General features: G+C 39.4%; 1 protein-coding gene across 3 annotated transcripts in view; it reads left to right on the top strand.

Annotated features, from left to right (window-relative positions):
* Positions 1 to 18987, top strand: part of LOC108043413 (BAI1-associated protein 3) — a 62458-nt gene extending 43471 nt beyond the window's left edge. For all 3 annotated transcript variants that reach the window (XM_044457578.1, XM_044457580.1, XM_044457579.1), the window contains 9 exons: positions 772 to 1021; positions 3914 to 4154; positions 5997 to 6165; positions 8841 to 9147; positions 9940 to 10452; positions 10960 to 11433; positions 13798 to 15187; positions 15700 to 15946; positions 16024 to 18987. In XM_044457578.1, the coding sequence (XP_044313513.1) occupies positions 772 to 1021; positions 3914 to 4154; positions 5997 to 6165; positions 8841 to 9147; positions 9940 to 10452; positions 10960 to 11433; positions 13798 to 15187; positions 15700 to 15946; positions 16024 to 16115 (3683 nt within the window). In that variant the 3' untranslated portion in view covers positions 16116 to 18987. The remainder of the gene's footprint in view (positions 1 to 771; positions 1022 to 3913; positions 4155 to 5996; positions 6166 to 8840; positions 9148 to 9939; positions 10453 to 10959; positions 11434 to 13797; positions 15188 to 15699; positions 15947 to 16023) is intronic.
* The last annotated feature ends 2452 nt before the right edge of the window (positions 18988 to 21439 follow it).

Raw genomic sequence — 21439 nt, 5'->3', positions numbered from 1 at the left:
ATAACTTTGAACTGTTCAATCTGCTTCGAGAAGAAAGTTCATTAAAGTAGTTTTTACCACAGAAAACAAAACAAAGATATTAACGAATATATAAGAATTCCTGCTGTTTAAGTAAATGTTTCCTTAAGTAACAGTAATTAATTATTAAATTTAAGTTGTTTGTAGTTGGCAAGATCGACTTTTTTAAAGAAAATAGCTCAAGCTTTAAATTGATTTATATAAACTAATCTAATAAGGAAACCCATAAGAAAAGTTATGTTCTTAAAAGTTAAAAACACCCACAAAAAGACACACCTAAAATGTATAATTTAATGGTTATTAGCAATCGGTATCAATATTTTAGTTAATATATTTTTGCAGCATCCTAAAATTGCTTCCTAAATTTATCTAAATATTTAAACACCAATTTTATAAACGAGTAGTTTAATGAAATTACTGATAAATTGGTATATTCGTGTGAATTAAATTCATAACTAGATTTAGTTTGAAATTCGTTCAAGGCCTTTTTAAGCTTTATAAATAAGTTGGTAATTATAACTAGCAAATATATTTATTGGCCCACACAACTAGTCATTAGTTTGCTAATTAATAAATTAAAAAGCTTTATGAATAAGTTTTTAATGGAAAATAGCTTATGTTTCCCCAATTAAACCAAATCAAACAAGATAAAAATAAAAATTAAATTGTATACATATTTTTCCCGCCTGCTTTAAATTAATTCCCTTCTATTTTGCTCATGCTTTTACCCCTTCTTTTTTTCTCTATCAAAAGGATACCCGAAAATACCAGGTGGGGCTGCGGGACCCGGCAGTCCCTCGACATCCGCCTCCGGTGGGAGTGGCGGTACGCCCCAGTCGCGTCGTCAGTCGCGGGCGCTGGAATGCCTGGCCCCGCCCCGAACCGGATCCTTCAGGCAGCGCAACTCGCCGCTCCACCAGCCGGATCCGCCCCCTCGTCCCCCGTTGGCCTTCTGCAAACGCCGGCTGAGTTGGCCCGAAGTGGACCCGCGCTCCGATTCCGGGTGAGTCCAAATCCACATCCAAGTCCAAATACCAAGTCCATGCTGGGGCCATCCTAATGCATAGTTGATGAAGTGCGAATGGCTTTGGCAAATTAAATGCCTGTCTGACGAGAAGGCCTCGGTTGAGCATGTTTGCTGGAGGTAATTAACCCACAGAGGGAAATGCTAATATTTTGCCCAAACTTGGCTGCCAGATATTTACACGCCCACACACACGCGTGCAGAGAGACAGAGGTATTCGAATGTGAAATGCATAAATTAAATAGGCTGGCATAATGAGCCTCTTCTGGGATTTGCTGGGCCGTAAATAAGCGGGTGGAACTTAAAGTCACAACTGCCGAGCAGCTAAAATAAAATTATATACCAATTAATTAATGTACTTCAATTTCAGTTGTGTTTTCGATTTGTTTTCCGAATTGCCAAACGAAACTTTACCGCTCGACCTTCATAATTACGTAATTACAAAAGTTCTTTCAGTTAGTTCGGTGTGGAAATTTGGGAAAGAAACTTTCGCACCCACCCACGAACCAGAAGACCATGGCAACTTCGGATGCGGGCCAAACCTTTTGAGTGTGGAAAAGTTTTATTTTGGGGCAAAAACCTCCACACACACAACCATCGTATAGAGTCTTGTTCTTTGGGGGAGACTTAAAGGCACCCTTTGGTCCTTGAGCGCCTAGATTGCTCTTAATGTGGCCAAGAATCTGGCTGACAGGTGCAACATCCTCCAGCCGCTGCAACATCGACTTTGTGGCTCAAAGCCAGCCCTGCCACTTTGCATAATGCGGCATCTGCTTAACCTGGAAATGTGCGCTCGTCGCGAGTTTTGGATCACAGGTTACTTTTAATTAAGCCCGAAAATGAGGTTTACTTTGGAGAATGGCGAAAAGAAATATAAGGTTTTGATGAGCCGAAAGTGTGAAATGCGTTCTGAAGAGGGCTGTCTAGAACTTTTTAACATCCATTAACATGCTTGGCTTTCCTGCATAATTGGCCTCTTCGTAACGAAGTTGTTCGAGGATGAAATTAATTTGTGACGCTTTGTAAACTTTTCACCTGCAGCACTTCAACAATATTGAGCGAATATTGACCACTACAAATTAATTTTTCACGAAATGCTAACGAATTTTCCACCTGTCTGATTTATCTGCATTTAATTGCAATCCATTTAAAAAGAAATTTCATCTACAATTAGGAAGTCAAACCAAAGCATTTAGCTTATTAAAATCCAATTGATGTACGAAATTTCATATTTTATGCATTAACTGAAAATTGCCACAAAATTGATTTGTCACCACAGGCATTAAATTTAGTAAAATGGAAATAAATAACGAACGCAGTGTCAAGAGGCAGATAAGTTGTTATCAACATTGTGTTGATGCTTATAAATTATTTAGCATGAATTAAAATTCAGAAAAACTAAAAACCAATATTAATTATGTGCTGGAAAGTCCAGAGTATGCGTTGTAAAAAAAACTTTTGCGACTGAAAATTGTTTATTTAAAGTTAAATACAAAATAAATATTTGCGACAAAATAAATGCCAAAGAAATAAAAAAAAGTTCCTCAAGAACTTTTCCCTGAGCCACAAAAAACAAATGGTAGAAGGAAACTGTGAAAAATCTTAAAAATTGAAACCGAAATTGAGTGTCTCTGTAAGCGATGAAATCACAAAGCAAAGCGACAAGAAGAAAAATAAAAGGAAAACAAACAGCTGGGCGAAAAGTTTAAAATTAAATTTTTTACAAACAACTTTCGAGAGGGACAAGTTCAGACAATGCAGTTAGTGTCCTGGGCTGACTGAGTCTACCCCATCATTTACGGCAATTATGTTGACCATTTTCACACGCCTCCCGCCCCGAAATACACACCCATGCCCACGTCTATATATAAAAGTGTGTATTAACACCGAGAGGTGTTCACGGAAAGTGTTATGGGACCATGGCAAAAAGTGCCGACAGAAAGTGTTGCCTACTTTCGGGGGTCTCTTCAGTTTATTTTTCACCATAAACGTAAACGTAAAAAATCATCAACGCCGGCGACAAAGTTAAGCCGCTTAGCTGTTTCCCTGCTGAGTGGGCAAAAGTTTTGACCAACTTTTTTTGCCACAGCTGCTCGGATAAATCCGGTGGGCTTTTGCAAAAGTGAAGGGGGCTGCAAATCAAATGATTAGGCAGAGCATCAACTATCGTGACTAGCCCTAGTTAGGACCCAAGCACAGACAGTTTCAATCCCTTATGCACTGTGAAAAAACAGGCAATCTGGATAAGAAAACCTGAATTTTAAGTGCTCATCATTTTTTCAATAATAATATTAAAAATACTCAATATAAATTTAAATTGATTCAATTTAAAAAACTTATTAATGCTTAGAAAAAAAACCGTTGATTCTATTTCTTTAATATAATATTAATTAAAGTTAAACATTTTTGAAAAAGCAATAGTCGTTTTTTTCAAATAAATGTTGAGATATATTTTATACCATCTAAAGTTTAAATCCTGGTCAAATTTATTCAAAATATTTAAAGGTTGAAACATTCACTAAAAAGCATTCCATTGTGCAAAATATTTTTTATCTGTATGCAAACTGGTGAATATTTGTATACAATTAGCGGCTCAGGGTAAGCCTTCGCTTTGGGGCATCAAGCATACGCCGAGTGGTCCCCGGCAACAGGCGACGACCCTTATCAATGTTGAAATAGGTACGGCAATGTCACATTTGTATGTTGGCAACGGCATATTGACAGTGCCAATTAAAGTCAGACACCGAACTGACAACGGCAGCAGTTGATTTGAATATCCTTTGAAATCGAATCGAGTGAGAGTCTATAAAAAATACACACACACACACACACATATATAACCCTATTTTTTCATACATTTTCCATTCACAGAGTTCAGGAAACGGACGGCTCGTACTTCGAGAACTTTACATCGCTCGGCTGGAAACGTGAAAATCGTCGCATGTCGGCCACGCGTGCCGCCGAAGCACGTGCCGAGGCTAATCCCGAGAACGAACGTGATCCGCCGGCGACCGAGGAGACCATTGACCGCCAGGACGAGAAGGAGAAGCTGTACGCGGAGGTCCTGCACACCATTGCCAACACGGTCGGTGCTCCGGCTCCGGGCGGCCAGGTAAATCAATATCTCAGGGATAGTTGCTCCTGGAATAAAATTATGATTTGGGACACGGGAAACGGGACTCGGGACTTTCGGGGGAGTTATGCAAATAGTTGCAAATTACACAAATTAAGGCGATTTAAGGGATACCAAAAACATTTGCCTTCAGGCCGGGGACACCACATGATTGAAAGGCTTAATCGCCGGCATTAGGCTTTGAGACGTTTTGCAATTTGAATGATTAATGCTCGGGTTGCCCAAAGGCAAGAAAACACATTCCGGGATTTGCTGATTTTGTACTAAGGAAGGGAAATCAAGGAGCAGGGGTAACATCATTTCGTTTCCGAGCTCTCAAGTCGATGTCGAGGAGCAAAAATTCAATTAAAAATGTGCTACTTTTCCTCTTCATTGCTGATTGCCATTTGAAAAGGAATTTTCCAATATTTCTACCATATTTCTGCAATGGCCGGGGCCCCAGCTTAACTAGAGTTCATTTTTCAATTATCGTTTTTAATTTAGCAGTAAGAAAATTGTTAGACGCCCAGTGCACAACTAATGAAACTTGAGCAGCTCCCCGATGGGAATGGAGTAGAGTGGAGTGGAGTGGAATGGAGTGAAGTCCTGGATGGCAAGGTTATGCCAGCATAACAAAAGTTTCAACTAGTAGCGGAAAAATAACGTTCGTCCTCCTGCTGTGATTGAGTTGAAACCGGTCAAATCTCGCGGGTCCCCGCAAAGCGGATAGAGAAATGGGCAGGGGAACGAGGAAGTGAGTTGGCCATGTCAGCAAAGTTATTGCCTGGCCGTCTCTGCGCTCGAGTTCCTGCATTTAATGGTAAATAATTACAAATAAATGCGATTTGCCCGGCCAGCGCCATCAGAGGGTTAAGCCTGCTCTAATGGAAATTAATGAAAAGAGAAAAAATAAAATATAAAAGTAATAACGGAATGGAAGTGCAAGAAAGTTGCACGAACAGATGTTGGTTGTTGAAGGTTGCTTAGGTATAATCTGCCCAAGTGGTGTTCATTAAAAAGATAAACAAACTGAGTTGAGCTGCCCTTGAATGAAACCGAGATTACTTTCAATTATAAAGAATTATTTGCAGCGTTAATAAGGGAACTCGCTTATAAACTTAATGAGGTTAAACTTAAGCTGATAAATGGAGCTTTAAACAGAAATGTGTTCCTTCTCTTGCAAAGCACACATGAGAAGGAATATTTAATTTGTCTGCTTAAAAATTCCGTGTGTTGCAAATATACCCAAATCAATCTTATTCCAGTTGTCTCACATTTTCTGCCTGCTCATTATTCATTCTGAAACCCAATCATTGATTTGGATTTCGGCAGTCACGCCCGTCATCTTCTAAATAAGAGGATTAAAATAAAAATAATGTAATTAGAATTTCATTTACAACTCACACTGAATGCAGGCTGTTTGCACTTTTATAATTCATAATTTTGACTGCAGCGAAAGCAATCAAATTAAAATAACATCCACGTGATGAAAGCGCTTTTTGAAGCGTGATCTAAATCAAAAGTCGACAGGCTAATAAATTCAAGGGAGATAAATCAATAGAGATGAGAGAAAAACGAAAAGAGAATGAACGAAAACAGGATTCTGTTTAATGGGTGGCTGAAAAGGGGGGCAATAAATGAATTTTCTGCCAAAGCAAAATATGCAAATTCAGTCTTAAATGAAAATATAATTTTGTTGACACCCAAAATATTTACAGATAAATGACAATATAATTAAATTAAATTTATAAAATATTTACTTTTCCCCATGGCAACTTGCGGCGTATACGTAATGTGGCTCACATGCTTCTTCGCCTTGGCAATGGGAAATGGCGAACACAGTTTGCACATTACAAGGACGAAATGTATCTGCACGCACAGCGCGCCTTCGGTGTCAATCCGGATCGTCATTATCGCCTGCTGCACGCCTCCGCCGAGGATAAACCAAAGATAATCGTACTCTCTGCGGTGGTAATCGAAGCTGATGGCCTCGAGGCAAAGGACGCCAATGGTAAGCCATCTCCTCCACCACCAGCTTTCCGCACAATCGACACTTTCCACACTCTGCTTTCCACCCCATCCACCCCCCATCCACCCATCCAATGTGTCAATCTGTCTATCTATGTATAGTGTGTAAATATTTTTAGTTTGTAAATTGATTTTGCGGCGACTACTGCGGTAATTGCATTATGAAGCTCTGTGGCGGTGCGTGTGTGTATGCACTTGGGCAAATCAAAAAGCCAAACGAGCCATCCATAAACTGAGGCACCATGTGCGTTGACTATTTCCCCCAATTATGCCATACTATATGGTATGTTCTGAGCGATTTCGTTGTCCTCCCTTCCGATCCAAGTCCAAGTCAAAGCTACAGTTTTGGTTATGCCTCTTCTGGCTCCATCGCAGTGTGCGTTCAATAAATTTGCAATTTAATGCTTCCCATTTTGTTCATTATGCTCGAGAGCCAGAAGCCCCACAACCAGAAATAGAAATGCACGGGGAGAAATCTCACTTAATACTTATTTATTCATTAATTTTACTCTGATTTTAAATAACTTAAAAAGCTGATTTTCAAAATACGGTAGAATAACTATGACTAGAAGCACAATACAATATTAAGCCACTGAGAATTTTCACTGCATTCTTATTTCTATTGTGATTTTAACTAATTCTACTTCGATTTAGGCAAACTATAAGAAAAGGAGCTATTATTTTATTTTATAAAACATTTTAAATCAATTTATTTGCAATTCACTATTTATGAAGAATTAAATTTTATTTAATTTAAATTTCATTTATTAATATGAGATGACTTTATAGTGATACCAATATTTACCAACCTACCAAAAGTCTAGTTATTTTTTAAATATCCATCCGCACTCTGTTAAAAGAATAATAGTTTTTATATTTGTTATAATTTCCAGCTTTTTATAGTTATATAAAATAAGACTTAGAATTGTTCTCTGTGCAGAAGCAGCAGCAGCCTCATCGAAGGCAACGCAATTTCGCATTTTAATGTGCTCAAGGATGTGTAAGGAATACGTTGAGTGCTCCTTCGTCTACGTCTGCTTCTGTTGGAGCATTTTTCCACCGCCCGAGTGATTCAGTGCCCCATTCCCCACCGCCCCCCGCAGTAGTGCAGTGTTAGTGTGCCGTCTGCCATCTGCTAAATGTACTGATGACGGCCACCGTCTGGAGGCAACACCAAATAGGCCAGAATGAGGCATCCGGTGGATGAGGATGAGGATGAGGATGGGGCCCTGGGCAGATGGCAAACAACTCGTTGCCAATGAAACGTGGCCGATGAGAGCGAGAGCTGCTTTTGTTTGGGCCATTCTCGATTGGCAAATAAGCTGCGAAAGCGGAGAATCAGGTTCAGTTCCGTTTCGTTCGGTTCGGTTCGATTTTCATTAGCAGCCAGTGATTCCTTGCAGATTGGTCAAGCATGAAAGGCAACAACCAAATTGCCCATTACAATGGCTGCCTCGATGTACGGGTCTGAATTTCAAATGAATCATTTTTGTGGCGTAATCGATTTACCGGCGAAAAACCAACTGAAAGTAAATCCAAATCGGAAGGAATCGGTTTTAGTACCTAATCAGTATTGGGCAATCGGATATGGGCCGGTCTTATTTGCTGGCATTTTGAACCCAATTAAATTAATCGCCATGAAATAATACCAATAACAGAAAATTGTCCCCAAGGCAGCGTAATTGTTTCAATTATGGGGATCTTCGTGCAAAAATCTTAATCTTGGCAACGGACATCTGAGGCTGCTGTGCGCGTAAATCACAGGCACTCAATAATTGAGAGGCACTTTATGCAAATGAAATGTTAATCATACGCAATGTGTGACTGGGACCAGCTGACGCCACGTTATCCCCGCGGGCAGTGCCATTAATTGGCATTTAATGTCATCAGGCGAGCTCTTCATTAATGCGAAACCATTTCCCATTCCTTTGCCTACCCCTCCCTTTTCCACCCCCCTTTTCCCTTCTTTTTGTCTTGTCCTTCAGAGAGATAAAAACATAATATCAGTTACATTATGCCACATTTATGGTCTTGTAATTAAATAATCATTGTGTACATTGGATTATTATTTAAATTATAATTTAATAAATATTTAATATTGTAATGATATTAGTTTTTCATTTTAATGAATAGTTGGTATTTAACCATAACAAAAATATAGAATTATATTGAAATGCCATACAGTTCGTATTAAAAATTTCGGGTTTTTAAGAAATTTTCGCTTATACCGGAGTGCTAAAGAAATTTCTTCCAAACAAATTCCTTTGCACACAAAAAAATCAATCCCAAAATCACTACGACTAGTTCGATTTATAGAAACATTGACTTTACAAGGTTCAACTATTTTTGATTATAATAAATCATTTAAGTTTCCTTGAAATAAGCTAGATTATGTTAGATTTCAGATAAATAATGAAAATTATAATAATGATTAAATCTGCCAATAAGAGAACATAAAGACTATAAGCATTAAGCTACTCTATTCTAATCTATGTCATGTTTTTTGATCCCTTTCATTGAGATCACATTTATCAACTTTCCTAATGTGAGCACAATATTTTTCTCTTTGTATTTCCGTTTAGTCCGTTCTGTGAATAGAATTCTACTTGATTTTTTCGAGCACTACTAATGCTACTCATTTATTTATGACCTGCACAGGTTTCTCGGATCCGTACTGCATGCTGGGCATCCAGCCGGACGAGAACGGCGGTCCGCCCGTGTCGCCGCTGCCGCTGCCGCCGACGCCGCGCGCCCTCTCCGCGGACATGAGCGGCGGATTCGACAATAGCGCCACGGACTCGCCGCCGCACCGCAAGCACAGCTTCCGGCTGAGCTTCAAGCGGCGGGAGGCGGGACGGCGGGAGCAGCGCGACTCACTGGGCGGACCGGTGCCGGCCAAGCTCATCAAGGCGACCAGCATCAAGCCCCACACACTGACGCCCAAATGGAACGAGAAGTTCAAGTTGTAAGTTCAAATCTAATAGCCAAATCATCAGGACACCCGTCACATTTAAAGACAGATTTGTAGATATATAAAATTTAAGTAAGGAGGCAGGATTCATTATTTGCGCCTGACCTCCTGATAAATGAGAAAACCAGGCCACAGCCACGCAGAAATTCAAACAAATCATTGGCATCTGTGGACTCTGAGCCCTGTCACATGCTCAACGATTCGTTTCAATATCGTATGTAATTTACGAGTTGTAAGGCATAAAAGAAAGAAATTCATTTACATTTCCCATAAAATTGAAACACAAATGCACAAATGAAATGTTCGATGAGAAATGCAATGAAATTTATGTTGCAATTACAATAAAAGTGGAATAGGAAAATAAAAAAGCTACTCATACGAATATAAAATACCCTGATATACCAATAAATAATCAGGTTTATATTTACATTTCAAATTAAACATATATTTATACCATTTAATATAAATAAATACATTTAATTTGGTTTGCAAACTGTGAAAAGCCAGTTCAAAAAAATAACAAATTAAATATTATTTACGAATCAAGGAGAATTTTAAAAATTTCTTGCGTGTCCTTTCTGAGAAATAAACAGCAAGCCTGAGGGAAAGTGTTCTCAATTTAAAGACAGCAATGAATCATGTAATAAATTAAATGGAGCAGCAAAACCCAGACAAGTGTTTTAGGAAAAACCATAAACACATGCTAACATGTGTGAATCTTTTAAAATTTAATGAAGTGCATAAATCTTGCAATCACTTATTCGAATCTGGAATTATCTCCTGCAGCGACATAGATGACATCAATACGGACACCTTCCACCTGGACATTTGGGACCACGATGACGAAAGCTGCGTCCTGGACGCCGTCTCGCGACTGAATGAGGTCCGTGGAGTTCGTGGACTGGGGAGGTTCTTCAAGCAGGTGTGTCAATCGGCTCGTCAGGGTTCCCAGGACGATTTCCTGGGCTCCGTGAACATTCCGCTGTCGGAAATCCCATCCACCGGACTGGATGCCTGGTTCAAGCTGGAGGCACGCAGTCATCGGAGCACCGTGCAGGGTCGCATCCGGCTCAAGATGTGGCTCTCGACCCGCGAGGATCGCAGCACCGTCGCCGAGGAGAACCACGAGCAGCAGATCCACAAGGTGGAGCAGCTCCAAAGGGTCTTCATGCAGCACGAGGTCACCACGCACGAGCCTTCGTGGACCTGGTGTGGCGACCTGCCAGGACCTGCTCTCACCATCCTGCATCAGTTGGCTGTGCAGTCGGATCTCTCGGACTTACACTGCGCCATGGCCAGGTGCGTTTTTATATAACTTTAATAGCAGGGAAAGTATAAGTATAAAGAGACAAAGGAGTTCGTAGAAAACCATATTTAAAATATTTTAATAATTTCTATCAATTAAACTTACAATTAGTTAATTTACTTGTTTCACATGTCTCCTATAAAAGAGCAATTTGAATAAACCTTTGAATCAAAGCTGAGAAGTTTTAACCATTACTAAAAATGCAAAAATTGGCTATGAAATATACTTTTTAGAAATCAACAGTAAATGTAGTTTAGGTCATCGAATACAAACGCCTAATTCTCGTCATAAAATAATAAGACATTATAATATACCTATGCCAACAGTTGCTTTTATTTTGTAATAGTGGTATATGTTATATAACTTATGTGTAAGAACTAACTATCTTACAATGGTTACAAATGGTTATTATATTTTATCCAAATTTTCCATTATGTTAAAGCTTTTCTTTAATAGCAACTTCCACAAATCCTAATTCCCTAAACTTCTCGCCTTTGCAGATATGTGGCTGCTGCCAAGTTGAATCGCTCCACCCCGCTGGACCCCAAATTCCTGCACCGGCTGCTCAGCGACGTGGAGAAGCAGTGGAACCAGCCGAACCAGGAGGCCCTCAGTCGGGATCTCGAACAGTGGCTGGCGGATGCCATGAACGGCTTCGTGGAGCGCTCCCTCAACCAAATCCGTCGGCACCGGGACATCTTCCCCGCCCTCAATCCGCCCTCGCTGATTCGCCTGGAGTTCCTGCTGCGCTGCCTGGGACTCCTTGGTTCGATGAGGGCCTTCAGGGCCGTGTGTCCTTTTAACAAGGGCGTGAGGGGCGAGGTGGTCAACGCCCTGCGCAAGGGATCCGTGATGTGGGGCCAGACGGTGATGCGGGAATCGCAGGGCCTGCCCAATCCATTATCGAATTTCGTAACAACATTAACGGCCGACATTCAGCTGGGACAGACCTACTATCATGCCCTTTTCGACAAGTGAGTTGATTTCGGATATCACATTTAGTTACCTTTTTGCAACCTTGCCACTGGATTTGAGTATGTGGCACACGTGTGGCCCATTAAACGGGTCCAAGGTCCACACTCCCACCGAACAAATAAAATGTCCCGAGCAGTTTAACAAAAGTAAAGCAATGGGGATGGGAATCCGCACCAAATCCGCGTTACCATGTGAACACTGCACTCGGTGTTGACGTTGACCCAATTGAATGGGGTAAGCCCCCCCAAATGGCGTCATTCCATTCGATTCCAACTAATCCACCATCGTCGCCGGGGGCGGAGCACTTTACAGTTGCCAGTTCTCTAATCAGTTGGGGCATTTGTCAAATGGCCGAGTCAAAGTCATAAAGCTAACGAGCATTAATGAGGGCCACAGAATGTTGTCATGACAGATTGCCAGCAGCGCTGGGAATATAGCTCTAGAAATAGTTACCCCGAAGGGGAGTGCTCTGGAGAATTGTTTGTCATCTCAACTATTTTCGTAAATGTAAAGACCGAAGCCATTTCATTGAGCAGGTAAAAGCTTTATTCTTCTTATTTGATTGGTAAATATTTAAATTAAGTGCCGGAGGGAAAACATATATTTATGGAATTTACACAGAGGAATCAATACTTCGTTTTATTTGTCAAAAATAATCAATTTACCCGTGCTACTCGCTTTCCTATTTGGATTAAGATAATTATGATTGGCTCATCTAAATGATGTTTATAATATTTACAAATGTGCTTTGTATTTGGGGTTTGTAGTGAATTAATTATACAAAAAACGCTTCATCATACCCAAAGAGAACCTTTGATAAGATGTGATTTACTTTTCATTGAGAGTGAGCCAATAGAATTTTTTCTTGTCACAATTTCAAAATACCTCTTAAATTAAATGATAAATCGATCCGCTAACGGCACAGATCACTTTACGTCATTGAAAGGAAACCGGAAGGGCTTCAATAACGCTTCATTTATAGGTAGGTCCTTGGTCCTCCCGCCGGACTAATCAGTCACATATTTGCCAGTTAGCGTGGCCATAAAAGGACCTTAATGAGGACATCAAGTGGCTTACACACATAAGCCCCAAATTAATTGCGCTGTCATAAAAATGCTCTCACGTTGCCCGTTTTTCTTTTGGCTGGACGAGCAGCCCGGACATCCTGACGAGGCATTTAACAAATGTCCAGAGGCTGTCAGCCAAAGTGTTGAGTGTTGAGTGTTGAGCTCCGAGTCGGGCAGCATTAGCAAAATTTACTTACGGGCTAATTGCCCCGCTTTAAACTCAGGAAGCCATAATTTGCTGCCTCAGGCAAACAGACGACTTGAAGGGCTATCTCTAGTCATGACTTTTTTATGTAATCAATTTTCTAGAAATTTTGAAAAATAAATTAAAAGCAATGGGAAACGTATACTATAATTCGTTTTTTAAGGTAAAAGCCCGAAACAATCAATACGAGTTTTGGTTTTTTAATCAAAATCCTGGAAAATAATGGTCACATGTTGGAATGTCATACCTCGTTGAATTCGTTATAAAAATTCCAATCGATTGGCATACACAGCTAAAAAATTTCCTTTTGGTCAAAATTTCATGAGTTTTCTCCTTATAAAAAATGGAAAAATGGGTGAAAAATATTTTATTTCCAAATCAACATAGAATGGATAGCTCATGTCCTTAGCTGAACAAAACAGTCATTCTTTTGGCTGTGAGTCGTATTTGGGCGAAGTTAGAACAAAAAACTTTTAAAAATTGACAAAAATTAGGACAATATCCACTTAAGTTTCGGCTTTTTGACCAAAACCCTGGAAAATAATGGTCACATAGTGAAATGTGATACCTCGTTAAATTCGTCATTAAATTTGCAATCAAATGGCATTCACAGTTAAAATTTTTTATGTTTGGTAAATTTTTGCAAAAAATCATGAGGTAAGCCCTTAAAAAAATTATAAAATTGGTTGAAAAATTGTTTTTTTCCAAATCAATTTAAAATTGATAGTTTAGGCCCACAGCTGCACAAAACAGCCATTCATTTGACTGTGTTTCGTATTTTGGCGAAATTAGAACAAAAAATCTCTTAAAAAAGTGTTAAAATCGTCATTAAATGACCAATCAAATGATGTAGTTAAGGTTTTCAAATCAACCTGAAATCGATAGTTAAGCTTCTCAGTTGTCTTTTCCCTATTTTCTGTAACCTAAATTACTGGCCAGCCAGGTTTAAGTTCAATAACACAGAAAAGAAGACAGAACAAAGTAAAAGGGCCACAGAAGTAATTAATGCAATAACATTCAGAAACCCCTGAGCCAAAGTAATCCCATAAATCGATGGCCCACCACGTAAACGCCCCTTTGTTTCCCCGCAGCACGAACGGCATCCAGTACTTCAGCATCATCTACAAACAATACGATGCGATGGTGGGCGAGGAGGTGTACAGCCGGATGGCCGCTGGCCAGGTGCCCGGGGTGCGGATGAACCTCTCCCAGTACGCCGTGCTCGAGGGCGATGCGGAGCCGGTGGACACGAAGCCGTTCGAGCTTTTCCTGGCCCTGCAGGAGTTCTGCCAGCTGAAGCGACACCTGTCCGCCCAGCCACAGCCGCCGGAGAAGCCGCTGGCGCTGAGCAACAGCCACGAGTGGTTCATCCCGACGCTGGAGCGCTGGATGATGGTGAGCAAGGCGAAGGCGCTGCAGAGGATTAGGGCGGCCATTAGGATGGACGCCATCTGCGAGGGTGAGCGGATTGTGCGGTACAGTAGCTCTTCGGTGGACACGGCCAGCACGCTGCTGAACATCAAGGAGTTCTGGAAGGTGATGAACTGGCCGGACGAGGACACGGCCATCATGATGGAGTCGCAGCTAATCGATGTGGTCTGCTCGGCGGCCATGCACTACTGCGACCTGATCCACACCGCCCTGGCGGACAGTGGCTACTACGAGCAGCAGGGTCCATTCCGGTGCTCCGACGACATGTGCGTGACGGTCAACAATGTGGAGTATGTGCGTCGCACTCTGGCCGAGTTTCGATCCGATGAACAGCCGCTGGAGGAGTCGGCCGACAATCTGCTCGAGTCCAGTCTCACCCACATGGAGAACCGCTGCGAGAGGATCCTCTCCAAGCTGGCCCCCCTCATGCAGATGTCCCTGCAGAAGGCCATGTTCCATCTGGCCTGGTCACCCGATTCCCTGCCCGCCAACCAGGCCATTGTGCCCCTGCTGGAGTACCTGGATTGCCACCTGGCCGCCCTGAACAGCGCCCTGCTCACCAAGAACTTCAATCGCTCGCTGCGATTCATCTGGAAAACGGTTCTGGGCGAGATGTCCCGCCAAATGGAGACGGGCGATGAGACGGACAAGCCGACGCATTTCCACAAGCGTCTGTACGAGGCACTGCAGCTGCTCATCGACTTCTTCCATGCCGAGGGTCAGGGCCTGCTCCTGGAGTGCCTGCACACCGAGGACTTCTGGCGCATCGAGCAGAGGCTGCAGTTCCACAAGACGGACACGGATCGGCTCATCGACATGTTCTACATGCAGCGACTAAGGGAGCAGCTGATGGCCGTCATGCCCTCACCCTACGGATCCCTGGCCGTGAGGGCCTACTTCAACCACGACTCGCTCTGCGTGGAGGTCCTGCATGCCAGGGATGTGGTGCCTCTGGATCCGAATGGTTTCAGCGATCCCTTCGTGGTCATAGAGCTTCTGCCACGGAGGATATTTCTGCACTGCATGGAGCAGCAGACTAATGTGCACAAGGTGATTATTCAATTATATATTTATAATTCACATTGCTTCGAAATTCAGAAGGACATTTAACAAATACTCAGATATAATTAAACTATTAAATTCGAAGTTTCATGTCAAGAACACGGTAAACGCATTTTTCAAATTACAACAACAAATTTATTTTATTTTTATTCAATTAAATATTTATAATTATCATTGTTTCTGAGACAAAATCATAAAATTCAGAAGAACAATTACTATATAGTCTAAAATTACCACATTTTACCACATTAAAACTAAACGATTTTCTTTAAAAAACTCACATAAAAGTAAATATTAAATTCAAAGTTCGTAGTTGAAAAGCAGGGTAAACACATTTTAAAAATTAAAATAACAAAATTAAGTATTCGAATTAATAATAGTAATCGAATGAAACGAAAATATTTTAAATGGTTTTCTACGTATAGGCGAAATATATCTTAAATTGAGCATAGCCGTAGGTAATTATTATTAATTTTTTTATTATTATTTTCCAACTTTAGCGCACTCTTCACCCCGTGTTCGACGAATGCTTTGAGTTCTCCGTGACATTGGAGCAGTGTTTAACCGAGGGTGCCATGATCTGCTTCACCGTGATGGACCACGATGTCCTGACGGCCAACGATTTCGGTGGCGAGGCCTACTTGGCACTGGGCAACATTCCCGGGGTGGCGGACTACTCCACAAGTGTGGACAACTTCCATGGGCTGAAGCAAATCGAACTGCCACTCATGGAGCAGAAGGATAAATGTGAGTTAAATATTTCCTGACAACCCAAATCTCCTGCTCGATGCCATGTAAAATGTTCTTCCCCTCCCACAAAAAAGGCAATCCTATTTTGCAAATCCTCGAAGTGCGAATCAACGACAAACAGGCCCAGGATTTTGTGCGCAAGCAAAAGGCGCGATTTATCAATTGATTCTAAGAGGGATAGATACAGATGAACACAGGACTACCGAACGAACCGTTTGTAAAACGTTTTGAACGGATCGATCAATGAAATTGCATCGATGGCGACGATGATAACTTAACCAAAGCTAAATTGTATCCAATCCAGCATTGTATGTATTGTACTTAATCTAGTTGTTTGACAAAGACTCCTCCTTCTCTTCAGTTTGTAAATGTTAGCGAAGAATCGAAATTCAAATGGTGCAAAAGTGACGAGCGGCAGGAAATGGGAACTCCGTTTCCCATTGCTCTAAACTAAACGTTGCTTGAACAAAATTACGGATAAATTAAAAAACAAAAATTAGGGTCTTATTAGAAGCCAAGCCTATTGCTGAAATTGTCACAACTGGGCAATCAAAGAAAATGAATTAGCCAGCAAAATCTCATGTACGAACACACTGAACTCGAGCTACCTACTCCAGCACCCAGATGCGTTTTGAAGACTTTTACCACGAAAAACACGATTAAGATATGTAACTAAGGATTTGCGGATTACTACACATTTTTTGGGTCAATTTAAACTATACGAATATATATCAGCAACATGTATACCTAAATATACAAAGGACAGTTCAGCACCTTTTCTACCAAACGCCAAGAAACAATCAAAAATCTGCGTAACTCTGAGCTTCTTTGAAACCCCCCAAAAAACAGAAAACACAAACAAAGAAACAAACAAACAAACAAACACACACGGAACATAATCACATCCAGACAAACAGGAGAAAGCTATTTACAATATATATGAAAATACATGAGATGCATGTACATGATTTGTACATTTTATATCACGCCCAAAGGACAGTGTAACTAAGTCTAAAGTATATTTGTAAACTATTTTCTGAGCACAGATTTTGTATAAATTTATTAGACACGCGCTTGTCCCCCGAGAGGCAGCCTTCAGCTCTTTTGCTTATACACAACTTAGGGCTTTTCCCCATTTTATCCCCACCAACTTTTACCAAAAAAAACACTTTTCACGAACACCCCTCCCCAATTGGTTTTTCCACCCCAGAAGGTCTCGCTTCTATTGTAAATTTTGTACTATATACAATGGTCTCTATAATGAAGGAACTTAAACTTAAACTTAAACCCATATGAATAAAGAAACAAAATTGTCGAAACTGTATAACTCTAAACTGTAAACTAAATGCAAGTACTTTTTATACCTTTCGCAAAGGAGGCAGTGGGCGTGGCTGAGGACAATTTTAGAGAAGAAAACTAAAGTTAAACTACTTAAAGAAATGCACAACAAAGAAATGAAAATCCAAGTCAAATTACAACTATTTTTAATATTTACACTTAACTCAAGCGATCAGCAAGAAATTTCATGATTGTTAATTACAAATGAATGGAGTATTATGCAAACCAATATGAATATATAGATAAATGGATTAATAATTAATCGGTAATCAAGCATTTAGTTTGTAAGATAATCGTTTGGTATGAAATATTTGCACAGCCTTTCAACATCTGAATCTACTACTGTAATTTTTGTTGAATAAGTTCGGTTTTTCTTAAACTTTATTTAGTCTGCCATCGCCAAGACATCGACAGAAGTTAAGATCTCCAAGGGACAAACATCGAAGTAGAGTCAACGCTGTACAATCATAATTTCAAATGCTCTATATGCTATGTTCAACTAAAGCTCCTAATTCACTCAGTATCTTCCAAGGGCACTCGTTATTTTAAACTCCTCACTTTCAACTGCTATCTTCCATACTTTGTGCAGCAAAACCAGTATGCAAATAAATAGTTAAATGGATAAACATAAATGTAGGCAAGCGTTTGCTGGACTAACCAACCATAACTACTATGTTGATATGTGTACCTATGATAATTTCCTAATATCGAATAGACAAATTCAAACAAACATGTGGGCAAACAAGAATAAATGAAATCAAATTAAACTATTCATGTTACTAGCACTAGCTAAAAAATATGTAAATCGCGAGCAGAGTAGGATAAATATAAACAAATGTGAAATTTTCATTTGAAAGCGAATCCGATAAGGAATGCGAAAATTGGCCAAACAAAGAGACCAAACGCATTTCCCAAACCGCAACAAAACCCACAAGCAACTGAAACTATTGAAAATCAAGGCCAAAACAAGCATAAAACCCTATACTATAACTATATATATATATACATATTTGAATGTGCAATTGTTGTGCTAGTTACAGAATACAAAGGAAACCAACAAAAAGCCCTCCTACATATACAGAATGAAAATGAAAATGCAAATAAAAATATTTTTAATTGCCACATTTGCAGTCGACCAGCAGAAATAAAAACGGAAACTATTTTCGATAATATACGTTACAAACATTTATTTTCCCGTTCCATTTATAGCGGACTTTTACAAAAAACCACACACTTTCCCCCAGATACTAAGTATTTACAACTATTGTATTTTTTGTATGCCAAGACAGAACTATAAAACACTCCACCGCCGAAACTTGATACAAATATTTTGAAAGAAAAACTACTAACTGAAAAGCAAAGTAAATATATAGTTTTTTTTAAACGTGAGTGCATATAAATCGTATGTGTGTGTATTGCAAATACCAACGGGCCAGAATTCAGGTTCCTAAGCTCCCCTCCGTAAATATCTGAACAGATATCCAAATAGCAAACACTGCAATCTGTTAACTAACCCTAGGTGCATAATTGTGTGTCTGTGCAACAGCTTATATCAAATCAAAACAAATCGATGCGAAAGCGACAGGAGAAATAAGTACGAAAACGAAGAAAACCCTTAACACATATTCAATGTAAATTCAACAAAATGCTGCAGAAAAACCATTATCAAATTCAATCAATAAATGTCAATGAATAATTAACTGGCAACTGTATTTTATTCGGTGTGGAATCGATGGAAATTCAAAAGGGTTTGACTAAAGGTGGCTAAGATAAATATTGGACAGCAATGGAATTGATTTCTGTTTTCTTTTCAGTATTTATAAAGAATAAAGAATAAAGAAATTTATTAAAAAAGTTAACATACTACAAAAGTTAACTACTGACAGTTTTTATTGGGATTTACTTATTTAAAACTATTAAAGTGATAATCAGATCAATTTTATTTATTAAATTATTAACAGTAACACTAAATATAGTGCCAGGTTCACTAATTTTATTTATTCTAGCTTTCTGGTTATGCAATTAAAATGCAATGAATTGGTTCATTTTATGGTAATCTCTTGTATACGACTCAGGGAAATTCTTAATCTTCAAATTATATTTTTTCCAGGACCTTTCTTTAACTGATAAGCTAGAATCAATCCTGGCAACAGGCCAACGTCGGCGGTATGAAAATAAATTGTCGTCTCGCTGGCAGGGTTGCGGCCTGGAAAATGTGTACGGAATTGATTTGAGGCACTATCTGGTGCACGTCAAAGGTCTGGAGTGAAAGTGTGGAAAAGCTTTTATCAAAATTAAATCCTGACACATGCGATGGCGCCATTTTTCCCTTCTTTTCAGCCGTTTTTTTTTCCAGCACATGACGTACAAACGTCTTGCTATTTAAAGCAAGTGGCAAGGGTCACGTTAAAGCGATCCTTTGAGACATAACATACATACACACGTACGTTTAGCTGCGCCATTGTATTTAAGGCATATCCCCGGAACTTTTTCACGACACTCTGTTTGAAAAATCTGTGCAGTTTTATGCAACTTTTATGACACCAGCCGAGGACACAGAGCGCACACAAAAAACTTTTTACGACTTGCAGTGCCAAAGAACAAACATCAGACGTTCTCGAGTTGCGCCTGATGCGTAAAGTAAACAAAAAGTAACGTACTACGAGGAACTGAAACAAATTCCACAAAAAAATGCACACACATACAGGAAACCTGAAATAGAAAAGAAAGTGTGCACAGGATCCTGTTCGTGTCAGTTTCAAAGATATCAAACATAGAAAAAGCTTGACATCCGCTTAACTGCAGAAATATAAGAAATGTATGGGGCTTGTCTCCCACAAGCTCTAAAAAATTAATATAAAAATTACCCAGAAAATAAATATAAAAATTACCCTGAAAATAAATATAAAAATTACCCATTAAAAATGCGTTTAATTAATGATAAAATTATAGCTGGTATATTTATCTTCTGCACTTAACACGAGAAATTAAACTGAAACATAAAAACATTATGAGTAATTTCCTTTTTTTCTGTTTTCCCAGTTATGATGAAGTCTTTTCACTCCCCTTCAAATATTTGGATGCCAAATTATATTTCAACCATTATAATTCAACGAAATAAACTGATGCAAACTGCGTCAACGGAAGTTGTACAAAAGTTGTTGAATAATTTCAGAAATATTTTATTCTATGGCGCGAGGGAAAAGTAAAAGCTGGTGTTTATATTTGAGCATGTAACGTGAACTTGCAGCAGAAATGTGGCATGCAATTTTTATTTACATGAGTAACCATTTTGAATACCATCAACAGTATAAAATGCAACCTTAAACGTTGAATGAAAGGGGTTTTTCGGGAAAAATGACCCAGAGAGCCTGAGGTCTGGCCCCATTATCGATGCCACTCATCCTAATGACATGATGCAAATTAAGCCCCAACTTATACCCCTCCGCCTGACCCCTAATGCCCCAACCAACAGTCAAAAGCATTGCACAGTCACGTGCGGCAGCTGGCCAAAAGTGGTGCCTGTCAGGCAATGAAGCCTAATGTAGTAAGCCTCAAATGCAACTCACCTCCAACCTCCGTAACGTCTACCCCCCACTCGACCTCCCACTGCACTGAAAAATGTTAATCGATTCGATATTTAATTTGATTGCATAATTATCAGTAATAATATGAAAACTCTTTTTAAGTGAAAATTAAGTGGGATCACACCAGCAGATAAAATTAAAAAATTATCAACACGAATTTTCACAAAGAAATGAGTTACCAAAATCGAATTGAGGTAGGTTAACAAAATGGTTTATCTTTAGATTGATTATAAATATTATTATAATTTTTTTAATAATAAAAATTATAGGTGTGATAAATCTTAAATAAACACATATAAACAGAAGCAATCGCGTGTCAAAAATGATATATAGAAAATTGCAATTACACTAAAGGGGTTGTTTTTTGCACAATATATTAATTAAGATCCCCTTTTATTAGAATGACTGAGCAATAAGAAATAAATTATGTATATATTTATTTTAAATATTTATTTGAGGCATTAAAATCATATAAGAAATCAACTAAATTGAAATCTCTAGTTTTGACAAATGTTTTGATTATCGTTATCCATTTCTTTATTATAAACACCGGAATTTCCACCCC

This window comes from Drosophila rhopaloa, unplaced genomic scaffold, assembly GCF_018152115.1.
Source record: "Drosophila rhopaloa isolate 14029-0021.01 unplaced genomic scaffold, ASM1815211v1 contig_163, whole genome shotgun sequence".
Classification (NCBI taxonomy): Eukaryota; Metazoa; Arthropoda; class Insecta; order Diptera; family Drosophilidae; genus Drosophila; species Drosophila rhopaloa.
Note: the sequence above shows the minus strand (reverse complement) of the source record. Positions and strands in the feature narration are given on the sequence as shown.